This window comes from Diadema setosum, chromosome 4 (genome assembly GCF_964275005.1).
Source record: "Diadema setosum chromosome 4, eeDiaSeto1, whole genome shotgun sequence".
In the NCBI taxonomy this organism is placed as follows: Eukaryota; Metazoa; Echinodermata; class Echinoidea; order Diadematoida; family Diadematidae; genus Diadema; species Diadema setosum.
The window spans coordinates 4,263,115-4,277,856 of NC_092688.1; the positions used below are offsets into that span (position 1 = coordinate 4,263,115).

General features: G+C 36.5%; 1 protein-coding gene across 1 annotated transcript; it reads right to left on the reverse strand.

Moving 5' to 3' along the window:
* Positions 1 to 224: 224 nt before the first annotated feature.
* Positions 225 to 12,546, reverse strand: LOC140227405 (uncharacterized). Its single transcript, XM_072307812.1, has 6 exons — positions 12,363 to 12,546; positions 10,733 to 10,969; positions 8,887 to 9,171; positions 6,881 to 7,099; positions 2,685 to 2,830; positions 225 to 992 (listed from the first exon to the last, which is right to left on the reverse strand). Exons 1-6 carry the CDS (start codon positions 12,544 to 12,546, stop codon positions 225 to 227), a joined length of 1,839 nt encoding a protein of 612 aa, XP_072163913.1.
* Between the last annotated feature and the right edge of the window lie 2,196 nt (positions 12,547 to 14,742).

Genomic DNA, 14,742 nt, shown 5'->3' on the forward strand with positions numbered 1-14,742 from the left:
TTCTTTTTCAGACAAATCTAAATTCTCCCTTGATATTGTTAGTGTTGTCATGGTATTGCTATATACAAAAGATAAGTTGAAAAAATATCTGGTATTTGTTAATGGAAATCCCCTCGCACAGTCACTAAATGTAAAGAGAGAGAGAGAGAGATTACATAAGAAATCAAGGAGTTCTTTTTAACCTCGTATTACATGTGAGGACTTATTCAAGATTCGAGCGTACTCTACAGTTGTGATTCACCATGAATATTCTCGTACAGCTTCAATTTTGAATTAGCTTTGGGGCTTTGTCCCTTCGGAAGGTTTGTTTCAGGAGATATATCAATTTCATAATGAGATAGGTCGATTTTTGTAACGGGCAAGTTAATATACTGATCATCCAAAATTTCACCTGTTTTTGCTTCATTCTTCGTTTGTTGTTCTCTTGGTTTATTAGAGCAAATAGGTGCAGAATGTAATGTCTTATTGAGGCCAGCCGAAGGACGGACACGATTTTTACTGCTACTGGTATTCGTGCACTCGGAACGACACAGCTCATATGATGTGAATTGGTCGGAAGTTGGAACAGTTGTTTCTTCGTACATGAATGACTGCAGATCTTTGTATCTAGGGGAGTACTGCTCAGCTTTGGAATGATTGGACAGACCTACGCTGGTAGTGTTGTGACAGGATGGAGTTTTCATTTTGTCACCAACCTTCGTCTTTTTACGAGTTCCTTGAAGTTTACTTGCTGTAACTCTGCGCACTCCGACACTGGGAATCAGGTAGTCGCCCTCTACATCAATACTACTTTCATCCACACTTGTTTCTGTAGAGTGAGCAAAGATGACACCTTCGGGATCGGGACCCGACTTGTCTACGGAGAGCTTTTTCGTCACAGTGGCAACATTTTCACCATCTTGTTTCTTGACGTCCTGGAGAGGTCGTGAACTATTGTCAGCTGAGTTTCGAGTAATCTCCTCGCTACTCATTTTCGCGTTAGGAGGGTATTCCTGTAAACATGAATAAGGAATACAAGAACAATTGGATACTTTATGTTGACGCTTAAATTCTATTTTGCCTCAGAACACACACGAAAGCAAGGAGATGTTTATATCTCGTACATGCTCGTTAACCCGATAAAGCCGAAGCTATTTTGACCCCTCGTAGACCCAAGGGGGGGGGGGGCACATTGTGCCCCCTATATAACTTTTTTTTTTATTATTATTATTTGATGTATCATCGTCATATTTGGCACATGGGTGGAGTAACTCATACTCTATATGATCATACATTTGAATTTTCTCAAGGTCACTCACGGAGGGCGCTGTTAACCAAAATATAAAAAAATACATAGATAATATGCTAAAAACATGATTTTTCTGTATAATTACTTTATCCCAATTATATATGTCTTATTATAGACCAATCATCTTCATATTTGTCACAAATGATAAGCAAGTGGAATATTATTATTTGTTATGGTTGAAATTTCTCAAGGTCATCACATGGGGCGCTATTCATGTCCACATAATAATTCATTATGAGACCTTAGATGAAATGTTTGGGATGGTTACATGTGTAGTTATTACATTTCATATTTGCATAACAGTGGAATTTTGAGATTGTAATTTGATAATGTGATAAACTCATGAGATTAGAGGCATAACTTGGGTGAAGGAATCAAAATAACACAAAATAGAGGGGCAATCTTCAGAAAATATTATTGTTTTCAATTATCTCTATCATATTTATTGTTTTATGCCTTTGTCACATAAAAAAAGAAATAATAAGTAAAACTTTCCGGGACCATAATAACTTCAAATTTTGCTCCTTCAACAAATTTCAGCCAAGAAACGCCCATTTCATACATGTAAAGGTGTTAAATGAAATGGAAACAGAAAAAAGATGCAAACTTTGACTGACATGGTTGTCAGTAGTATAGCTAAATTATATATCAAAATGTTTGCAATAAGATGTTAGGAAAAGTCACCAAATTTGGTTGAAATCGGATTAAGGGCGAAGGAGTGGCAAATGAAAATCTGGTAGGGGGCACAATGTGCCCCCCCCCCCCTTGGGCTTTATAGGGTTAATAATGACGTCATCATTCTCTATTTATAGGGGGAAATGAACACGATAACAGTGTATCACGGCTATTAACCTCCTAGGAAAATTACCTCCCACCCCCCGGCTAAATACTTGTATAAGTGATAAGGTTACAGTAAAGATTAGGGTTATGGTTCGGTTTAGGGTTATAGTTTGGGTCATGGTTAGGATTAGGTTCAGGATTAGGATTAGGTTCAGGGGAAAGGTCGAGGGTAATTGTCCATGGGAGTAATTGCAGCTCTCAAACCGATAAAAATTATTACGTTTTATTACGTTTATTACGTATTATTACGTATTTTGCGAAAAGTTAGGCCATTTAAACGTGCCTATCTTTCCGCAAAAATGCATATTACACTCACAATAGGAAATCATTATCATTCACTATATCTGTCAGTCTAAAACCATATAGTTATACGACGTCAACTAGTGATGACAGTGCATAGTTGTGTATTTAGCAACGTGCATGCTAAGAGGCATCTTGAATATTTTTTTTTCCATTTCTTATGAGTTAAGCGTAATTAAACCTGAAAGATGCCGATTTAGATTAAGAAAAAAACAAACAAACACCAATCCAGATTAAATGGAGAGACTATAATTACTTTTGTATTGTTGGCACGTTTCTTCATGCACAATCGAAGATAACAAATAGCCAACATTGTGACAAGAAGAATCCCCATCGCTAGCGAGGAGGCCGTGATAACTGTTTCTCGGATTCCGAATGACGTTGTCGTGAGTTCATTACCTTCTGCTTCTGCAATATCAGTTGAACATCATCAAAGAATTGAATTATTAACTGTATGAGTACGAGTACAGTCCACATGGTTCAGCAGATTCCTCCAAACCTCTACGTTGATAACAGTGATATGAGCTACACTAGAACAGAATATCTTTCATATACACCATGTATACCACCGCATGCTGGCATTGCTCAACGTAGTCATTTACGTTTGTGCCTGTCTTCAAGTAAGGAAAAGAAGGATGTTTTGTTTTAGTTATAAAAGTGGATAGAAAAAGAACAACAGCAATTACAACATATCACCAGAGCCTGCGTGTGATCCTATTGTAAAAGTGGCATTCGCTAACTGTACAATCTGCAAAGCATTATGATACGTATTAGTGCATAATGGTTAGCTTGGGATTAGATTTTAGTGTGCTGTGTTTGGGTAACACTTTGGAGACATTCCTTCCTAAAAGTCGATTATTTCTTGTTTGGCGTTCTGTTTCATGTTTTTTTTTTTTCATTTCTATCATAAATCTTTTGGGGCTTCTTCATATCTTTATCAGGTTATCAAAAGGAACACATACACTTTTAGAATTCCAACAACACTTGCAACTCTTCCATTCAAAACACGGAATACTGCGCTGTGACACAATAGACTCACATTTCATAAAATAAAAGGACCACCGCAATTTTGAAAATTAAAACAAATCACACTAAAGAATTCAGTCTGTTTATTTTTCACGTAACTCTCTGGCAAATGACGTGACAGTTTTCTTTTGTGATGCAATTTCTTGTTTAAACTAGTAATATATAAATTTAGAGAACTTTTTTACGTTACTTTCTTTATGTGTTATACATTAATGTTTAATATCCTCTTTCCGCTTTGGAGACAACCCCCCCCCCCCTTTCACATTTTTCACACAATATCAGTGTTCGGGTACTCTGAATTGTGTCGAATCACCTATCGTACAATGTATATTTGCAGTGATAAATTGTTTCTACAAGAAATACCCTCAATGGAATGAAAGTAAATGCCTAATTTCTTTGTTTATACAGTGGTAATCCCAGAAGAAGAAGAAGACAAACCAAAAAAAGGCAGAAGAAAGTACATTTCGTCATGTTTGAAATGTGCCAACATCACGCCTGACAAGAAAGCTGACCTATCAGGCCTCGTCTCAAGCCATAGCAATCCATCTTGCGCTCGCCCTCCTACCAATCTTCTTTTTTTTTTTTCAGGAAAAGTACAAACTTACAAACTTATATCAAAACTAAAGCTTGTCCTTATTTTCACCCCCCCCCCCCATCGGTCGCGTATTAATTTGTTCCCTTTGACTTGGTCACTTTACTGCCAGCCGGTTGATAAACTTGGCATATCTGAGAGACTGGGATAGTGTTGATGTTTCATCGCATTTTTGCGTAAAAAGTCACTCTTCTTTGCTTATTATCTAATTTTCAATAGAAATATTGGTCTAGATATGGCGACATATCATTAACCTCAACACTTGCAATATTTGAAATCCAATGATCATAGTGGAATCAGTTGTTGAAACAGTATGCTCCTACCAGCAGGACCACACAATATTCCAATAGTTATGCTAAAATGCACTTTGTACATGATCGATTTTAACAACAGCGTGATTGTTCCGAGTTTATTAGTGTCACTAAAGTCAGATTTTGCATACTTCCTATTAAATGAAATAGTTCAGTTTGTGCAATCCCCATCCAAACCTTGGGTGATCTCTAGACCAATCCAGTCACTATTTCTTGGCCATAATTATATATAAAGCTTGTAGTTCATGCTTATTTTCTTTATTCATAAAGTTTATAAGTAATACATTTGATTTTCTTGAACAAACTCTTGTATATTAAAAAGGTTGATTTTCTCTTAGCCTGCTTGTTTAAAACAGACCTTTATTACTTGATAGAAAGCTATTAATCCATGTTGAGGTCAATCCATGCCCTTCATTCGAAAGCAAAAAAAAAAAAAAAACTAAAACAAAACAAAACAATACAAACGCGTGAAATAATGATCAGGGGAACCTTTTTGATAAGAACATCTCCGTATGGCTGTTCATAATCTTCCACTGCAGGTGATAGAGAGCAGTTTATGCTTGGTAATGAAAAGATCATTGTAACCCCACTCAACAAGATCTGGCCTGCCCCTAGATTCAGTTTTGAGACCGCTATTGTTACCCGTCTTTGTTAATGACTGCCACTAAAGAACGACAACAGAATACGTGATTCTATGTATTGTTCGCGCAGCAATTATGTCACAGAAGAACGATTTATAAGTTGAATGAGCCTGTAAAAAAAAGTACATACGAGGACAAGCAAAATCTATAATAGTGAAAGTCAATAATATTATGGCAGGTGACGATAATTATCAATTGAAAACAAAGATAACAAAAGATGGTACCTATTGATTACACAAAATGGCAATAACAGTTCTTTCGAAATTGTTTCAGAGCATCAATGTAAGATAGTAAGAGATCGTTCTTCTTCTTTTTTTTTTTCTTGTTATGCTGGTGAGGCGCCCCGCCCTTGCAAGTGAAACTGAGATTTTCTGGTGCTGAAGCAAATTATTACACTTTACCAGGAATGCATTTTCCCTGCATGATGTTGCAGTAAAGTATCAGTCGAATACATTTGAAAATGATCAGGAGGCAAGATTTTAGTCATACATACATCTCATAGATTAACGCCTTTATCAGTCTTTCTAACTGTATTACAGAGTAAAACTATAGACCCATCCTCCCTGTATAGAATACATACAAAACACGCATTTGACACGCATGACTTTATAGTGCGCCCGTAGACTTGTTCCGTCTTTGTTACCCGTGTTCTGGACAGTGGTGTAGGCACCTAGACGAAAGGGCACACGTTGTCGTAATGAGGTAAAGGTGAAGAGCTCTTGATGTCAAAGCAAGGTAGATGAATTTTACAAATCTATCATACGGTTTCGGAGTGACTTACGTTAAGTAAACGCGTTCTTTCGGAAGCACTGCAGTACTGATCATAGCTTACGGAAGAGCTTTGTTAGGTCTTATCACAGTAATCGATACTATTGTCAGATTTTTCATCTAACCTGTTACTGATATTATGTGAAAAGCTTTCAGTGTTTGAACATGGCGAACTAGAAATTTCATATTTGTCGAGTGACAACTTCATGCCCTTAATCAAGGTTGAGCGTTCTTGGTGTACTCCTCACAAACCACTTACGTCCACCCAATTATAGCTTTCCTGGCACACTGTACCATAGTATGTGTTTATATTTTTCAAGCTTACCGTGCCAAGTGATTGACGCTGAAATTATTTTTGTGTCAAATCATTTCCATTTTTAGGTAATGTGTTATTCAAAAGCGCATGTGTAGGGCCTATTCCGTTCGTGAGCTAGTTGCCTACAGTGCAGCGAGTATATCAAAATAACTCTAGTGAACAGAGTGGGCAATGATATTGCGTTTATTTGTCTTGAATCCGGATTCAAGACAAATAAACGCAATATCATTGCCCACTCTGTTAAACGTAGAAAGATTTTCTTCAACAATTACAATTTATACTGCATATTATATATATATATATATATATATATATCTGACCCTGCATCACAACACTATCAAAAAGTCGCCAGACATGGATTTTTAGTTAAGAGCAGATTCTAAAAGAGCAGACTCTAAGCTTTAAAATGATGTATAACTCAGTACAGATGGACTCTCCTAACCTATCTAAATACTGGAGAGAAAGGCCACACTCTGGAAAGTGTGAACTGAGAAAACAGGCTTTGCAGTACAGGGTGTATTCAAGCGCTTCTTTACCAAGCCATGCTAGTTGTGGGACGAATGGAACAAAATCAGGATATTGACCACCGGAGCAACAACAATGAAGGGATTATCAGATTAAGCTGAAATTAAGCATGCTTCATTAACATAATTTGTAAATGATTAATGCCAACTTTCAATGCGGTTATTTGGTAATTAGGGAGAATTTTATTAAAAAAAGACAAAAACAAACATTTTAATGAAACAACAGTTACTGATCCCATAATTGATAAATATATTTATATTAATGTGGACAAACCATGTGTTGTTTCGACTGCCAGGCACGACGGAGCTGAAGCGTTCCAAGCTGGGAAGTACGTCGACCGCCCTGGTAGTCCCACACATTGGAGTGTCGCACTGCCGTTGATGACGTATCCTTGGTCACAAATGAGAGTTGCTACAGAACCAAACCACGTGATATCGTAATCCCATTTTCCGTTTTGGACATCATCGACGTGGTCACAGAAGCCATAGGAAACTACAAAATAGAGTCAACCGTTGAGGAGCAAAAATGTAAAAGCGTAAAGTGGTCTTTATAATCATCAAACTGCAGTAACGAACACATGCATACAAATCATTTATTTATTTATTTATTTATTTATTTTTTATTATTATTTTTTTTTTGGGGGGGGGGGGTGCTCACAATACACCTCAACCACAGAAATCTCTATCATTCAACATTGGAGAACAGGTTAACGGTGTGTAAATATCATGCAATATATCCTGTTGGTTTTCGTTTATTTGAATTATTATAGGTTTTCCCCGGCCAATTTCGCACTTTTGTCAGTCCATTTGATAAAAGGTTCATTCAATTTAGCGAAAATCCTCGTCACTGCACATTCTGTCATTCAAAATTGCAACTTGTTCGTTCAATTCAGCATTTCGATCAATGAAATTCGCACATGTGCCTTTCGAATTCGTAAAACGGGCTTTCAAATTGGCTGTTCAGTCATTCAAATTCGCCAGCACTGGCGGAAAATGGTAATTCAGTCATTCAGTTTCGCGTACGGGCAGTCAAATTCCAAACATGTTCATTCAAATTGGCGTAATGTTATTTGAAAAGGTGAGAACCGTGATTTATTCGTATTTAAATGTGAATTTGTGTTTCATCCACTGTTAAGTACATAGTAAAGGTATCTTTGACCCTAAATAACTCAATTTTGTTGTTCTGTAACGCCCCTCTTCTTTCATACATGTTATCAGAACTATACATGTACCAGTACCTTACATTCACTTCACTTCCTTATGTCCAGTTATGGCAGCACAAGTTAGAGACAGCCGTATCTCTCAAGAAGACAGGGAAAGAATCATAAAAGCATTTGAGGGTAATAACCTTGACAAATTGATGGCTAGAGCTGATCCAAGAACCTTATTCCTAGTGATGATTAACGCAATATGGCACCCACCAAGTGAAAATAATGAAACATGCAGATGAAAGAAATAATCACGATGTTAACTGAAACCTCCTTCTCCCAATTAATGTCAAAACAAATTTAAAATTAATGTATCTGTGAATGAAATAATGCTATCGAACATTATAAACACATACACATATCTTTAAAGTACTGTTGCAAAGATGATATCAGAATAACGAATGAATACGAAAATATGAAATGTTATGATTCTTACAAACAATACCACTGATGAATGAAAATGAAAAATAAAGGAACAAGAGCATAAACGTGTCTGCTAAATTGACTGCAGTAAATGCGAAAATGGATGCCCAAGAATGAATTCGAATGAACGAGCGCAGCGTATACGTGATCACGTGACTATATCATGCTACATTGAATGAACGATTTGCGAAATGGTGCTTGTCTTACGAATTTGAACTGAAAAGGTGCTGATTCGAATGATGTTAAAGGTAATTTGAATGCTCCAAAATGAATTTGAATGAAAAGATTATAAAATTGAAATACCGAACATGCCATCTACGCTAAATTGTGCTAAATTGAATGCAGCAATTAGGAATTGGACTGAAAAAAGTGCGAAATTGGCCGGGAAAACCTATATTATTTTAATTTATCATATAAAGTTAGTCATTAAAGTAGCATTGTTATGGTATCTTGTTATAGGTGCAAACTTATTTATCAGACGATGTAGGTACTTATGTATGATTTGCTACAGTGGTATTGATCTGATTGATAGCCTATTAGGTCAACTGCCATTATATTTTATGCTATGTAACATTTTTATGCGCTATTGAAAACTACCTGTAAGACACATACATAGAAAGAAATACTCAATTGACACATTAATAGTCACCATTAAATGCATAATACAGATCAGCTCTGTGTCTCAGTTCCGTCATGCTCGGACATGGCCACTCGTGAAGATAAGTTTCCGAAGAGGATATGGCAGCAAATGCATCTGATGAGACGCACACGCATGCGCTTTGGTGTATGACAGCTACATCGGCGTCTTCCTTCCCCTCTTCACAAATGGAGGAGCACTGTGAATTTGACTGCACGTCATGTCTAGTGAGATTGTGAATGAGCGACTTGTCTGGAGAGGTTGGCCGCCTCGTGTAGCATCCGAGATACCCTGGCTCTGCGACGATAGATAATAGAGAGCAAATGTAAACATTTAGATCAATTCAAGTCATCTCTCCCCTTGGGAAATAATGACTATTTTTAGCAAGCTACGAGTTTGTTTATTTCTTACTCTATAAATTTAAGAAATTGATACCTTTGTGGAGAGTTTAACGAAAAGAAAACCTGAGAAACATGATGAAAATGCGAGTACTGATTTTCTTTACGAGATAATCCTTCGATATTGTCAGAAGGCCAGGAACGTTTGCAAGATTCCAAACACGGCGTCTGTTAGAGTTAAAAATGACACATAGCCTTCATGGTGGTTGTCATGGTGACTGTGACGTCATTATGTCTGTAATATTCATGTTTTTTGCATGTCTGTGAGAGTATAAATTACAGTATTTCTGATAACTCCATTACGTTATAATCCTCTGTTGGCTTTATTACGCGATAATGATTGGCGCATTACATTTCACGCTGAATAGCTTGTACATGCAACCTGAGGATAGTACAATTTCTTTAAATGAAGCACAGGTAAGATCAATAATAATCTTTTACAGGAGTTACACACCTCGGCATCTTAGCTGCACAACTTTTCTAGAAAGACATTCGGCAGCTGTCCATGAACAGTACATCAAATTTCGCGAATCTGTGCAACGAAATTGAAAGAGAGTAACTTCAAGCCAGATTAGGCAGTCGTTAAATTTACGATATTTGCTTATTTTCTACAAGGAACAAGCAACAATGAAAGAGAAGTCTTTAAAAGAAATCGATAGAGATAATATCGGTTGTGCTTTGGAGGATAGCGATATATTTGGGACAAAAACGCAAAACTTCGAAAAGAAATTCCATCCATTTGCAGCACCTTGATGCATGATATCGATGCTCCCAACAGTGATATAAACATCAGCACATATCATCTTCTATCATAACCCCTTTGCATCCTGAACGATTTCAACACAGATGAGAATTATCCCTGAAAAACAAAGAAGAAACTGAATATTTAAAATTAAAGAAATGGACGAACGATATTTGATATTTTGAAACATGTCTAAGGACAATAATCGGTGTCTTACCAAAGAATAACATCGCTCCTTTCTCTTGAATGGTTTTCTCTCTTTGTTGTGTAATTGCGTATCATGCAAAGCTTTTGGCCATTTTCAGTTAATGTTCAACAAAATATAGATGGCAGAATTTCCTCTTTTTTCATTTTTTCATATATATATATATATATATATATATATATATTTCCGTTACCTAACCCCACCCGCAGAAAAAAAAAGATGTTTTGTTCTTCTCAAGAAAAAAAAATACCTTATTTGCCTCTTGTCCTTACAACTTTAACTTATATCTTGTAACCATTCCCCCCCCCCTCAATGTTCGATCTCTATTCCTGTTATACATAAGTAGGACCTAATAAGTTCTTAATGTTTCGTAAAATGGAAAAAAAAAATTTCGGCTTATTGCATTTCATTTAATATTTATCTTCGGATACATTTTAACATTAATTTTGTTTTACATTCCTTTAACATGTAACGTTGAAGAACTCAAACGGGTTATGTAACATATTCACTTACGCTGGGGACATCTTTCAGCTTTGATCCAGTTTGTTGCGTTGAAATCCCGGTTGAAATAGGGTGGTAAACTAATGCTAGAAATCCCTTGAAATGTCGGAAAACCAAGCTCTCCACAGATCGAATCAGCAGCCTCATCAGTGAAGCCATCACTGCAAACAAAGCTGTTCGTAGTTGATCTCAACGCCACGATACCCTCGAGTGGGGAACGTTCTCCGATGAGCTCAACGACCGGCTCATCTGATGAACCACAACGGAAAAATGTCAAAATAACTACACATTCAGTCTTTCCAAGCATAGGCGTTCAGTTTAAAACAATAATGAAAAAAAAAAAAATCCGTCTGAAATGAACCCAGAATATACAAACTTTATAATAGTAAACTTACGATAAGATTAAAACTTAAAAATAAATTTCATGAAATATTCATTTCAAAATTGCTATTGATTATTCTATCACACTACGCATGAAAGACGCAATATCATTCAAACATCAAGAGGACAACAAAAACGCGTACAGGTCCGTATTAAGTCATTCTTGCATCTGTTCGATCTCATTAAGCTAAACGTTTTAAGGTTTTATTGCTCCAAGGATTTCTGAGTTTCTTTCCCTTTTATTTTTCCAGTCATCTTTTGTTGTAGCATCTAGAGATTGATAAAAAAAGTAATGCATAATATATGAGTGACTGTCTCACTACCAACGGGATGCAACCGTAGAGGGCCGTGTAATAACCTTTGGAAAGTTACAGTAGCTATCTCGGAAGAAAATGAATGTTAGCAATCCATCAATCTTTAGACTGATAACACCCAACATCACTTCCTGCATAGCTATTACACATTAAATTCTTGTCATCTCTTATTCTATCGACACAGATTAATACTTCTGTTTATACGGTGCTCTCTTAATTTTTTATATGCATTTTCATTTTCTCTATTTTTTTTTTTTTTGGGGGGGGGGGGGCTTACCTACAATGAAAGCGAAATTCCACCAGTCTCAGCAAATAATACAAAGATTAAAAGACGCATAATATACCTGAGATGGACTTTTTTCCATGATGAAACAAAATGAATCATCGAACGGATATTCTTGTATTTACCAATTGCATATATTTGTCATGCTAATATCTACATTTCAAGCAAGATCTGTCTTCATACCATAAAATTGTCGATGCTTTGATCAGCTGATAGATTGATAAAGCATTCAATCCTGACCGTTGTCTGTCTCAAACACCTAGATCCACTGTACTCCAGTGTTTCAAAATAGCGGTCTTCCTATGGTGTTAACTTCATCTTGATATTATCACTCCTAAGTCTCAAAACATGCTATACTAAACAACAATAACAGCGAATGTATGTGGCCTTGTCCGTAGTGTAAAAATTGTAAAATTATTTCTATTACATTAGAAATAATTACATCCTCAGCGATTACTACACCTAAAGCAGGGATGGTGTACATGGTGTATGGTTTGCTTTGGGCACGCTCCCGAACATGCCATGAACCAATCAAAACAAATTGTATCCAACAAATTTTGGTATTCGTTGCTGTTTGAATCTCAACGGAGAGTAATGATGGACTGAATCTATTACTTAAACCTTCTGGTGGTTTTACAATGTCTCGTATGTTTTGCTCCCTTACCTTTTAAACATGAAGCGGTGATGTTGACTTTTACTGGGTACAGGATATTTCCGAATCGGCTGTAAATGCGCAGGCGAAGCCTGAGCTTACTGCCGAGTGAGAAGATGGGAGAAGATTTCGAGTAATTCAAAAGCACAACTTCACTTTTGGTGGTTGATGTCTCGTCTTCGATAGTAACTTTCATGTACTGATTGTTGATCGACTGAAGCCGTAGAACGATTCTTTGACCCTTGGGTGCTTGTATTTTCCACCTGTCGGTAACTACACGTATAGCGCTATCCGCCTGGATCGTAATGGATGTTAGGCCCTTCGAACAGTCGAGAGTGTGACCTGAAATAAGGCAGCAGCGGCGAAAGAAAAACAGCAACAATCAAACGTGGAATAATATGACCGACGAATTATTCCTCTTAAGTTCTTCCCAACGCAGTAGCAGAATGTTAGAAACTTTGCCTAGATGTATAAAGCAAACTAAATCAGGGTCTGACGAGCAGGTGTATATCACTTTCTTTCAGCAAAATATCGTTAAATTGAGTTCTTTTTTTTTTCAATCACGGTAAACAACAAACAAACAAACAAACAAACAAACAAACCCTTGTATGACCCCCTTTCAGGTTGGGCACATTTCTGTTGCGTCTCGTGTTGCATCTGTTTGAACGTTTGTCTGAAATTTCTCTGTGATATTCGGGAAAAAAAAAAGAGGGGGGGGGGGGAACACACCAGCACGGCGACTCCAGAGAGTTGTAGGGGTACCAGTCAACACAGAAACAACTTGGAACATTTTTTTTTTCTTTCAGAATCGCCGGGAATCAACAAGAAACCAGCGGACAACATCTTTTTTTTTTTTCTGAGTGAGGTACAAAAAATCAAAATAGTATTACTTACTTATCAAGCTTGAAAAATTCGAGACAGGGAAAGAGATTATGATCACAAATATCCATTTGTTGAAAATGACGCCATTGCCGTACGTCCCCATGCTTGATTCAATAGGTAGACGGACTTCGTCAAAGCATCCACTAGGGAAAAATGAACAGCTTCTATCTTCCAGGAAAACTCATAGGCCTTCAGTGTACAACACTGTAGTAAAAGATAGCATGGCGCAACTCCTCAACGTGAATCTGGATCGTTTAAATAGCACACGCCCTATACAAATCACTCTGTCGTAAGGTGTCGGGTAAACAAAGACCTTTATGATATGACTTAATGTAATTCCCAAGGTTCATCAAAGGGATTCTGTCAAAATCGGTTTCACTTCGAGAGTCCAGTTGTCAAAGGATCTCTCTTCTCAGAATGAAACTAGAACCAGATCATCTATCAAACTCGTCAACACTAATGTCATTCTCATTATACATGTACTTAAGAGAAAACCTCACAAATCAGGTGGAATGAAAGCGTCAATTCATAATTATGGACTAATAAACGTGTTGTCACATTCTATTGTCTGTTTAATGATTTACAGATATCATTCTGTAAACTCTTCTTAAGACTGAGCCCGTTTGGTTTGTACAATTTATGTAGAGTGTGCTTATAATAATGTGATATTATACAATGTTATAAGTTTGCAGCTGCATATGACTGCTTGATCTTTACGAAATTGCGTTCTTTGATTCACGATATGAAAATAAACTAAAAGAAAAAATAAGCAAACTAAAATGAATGAATGAATGAATAAATGAATGAATAAATAAATAAATAAGTAAATAAATGAATAAATAAATACCCTCTGTTCAGCCCTTTTCGTCTTTGAAGAGCTTGTTCGACTTACCATCTCATTGCTGTTTTTGTGCATGGAGATGATAAATTGTACAGATCAAGAGACAAAATTATCATTTGAGAAAGCACCATTTGCAACTTTGCTGGGCTGAAAGACTCTTGAATTTTGAATGATCAAAAAAGAAAAATCTTGTCTCCTGGGTTCTATGCTAGAAAGGAGCATTACATTCTTCATCCATTAAATTTCTTATATTTCTTCTAGTTAAAGGTAGTGAGCATGTGCTTCTTGTTATGCCCCCCCCCCCCAAAAGAAAAAAAAAAACAAGAAGAAAAGTGGGATAGAGAAAAAAATAAACATGTTGGACGAAATATTCAATTGATAGATCAAAATAGGATAGAGTAGGTGTCAATATCAAATCCTATTTTGATTTTGAAGTGAATTTTTTAGTCAACACTAGGCCCACTTACAAATACAATTCTAGCCAAAGTATTATCGATTGTATGCCAATACCTCATGGTTATTACCTCAGACAACCTGACTCTTTGTGCTGTTTGTTGAATTTTGTTCAGAAATTGTTCTCCTTGTTTCTCTGTTAGGGCCTCCTATATACTTCTTATCAATTCCTCCATTTTCCCTTCCTGTATATTGTCATTCTTACGATTTGAATTT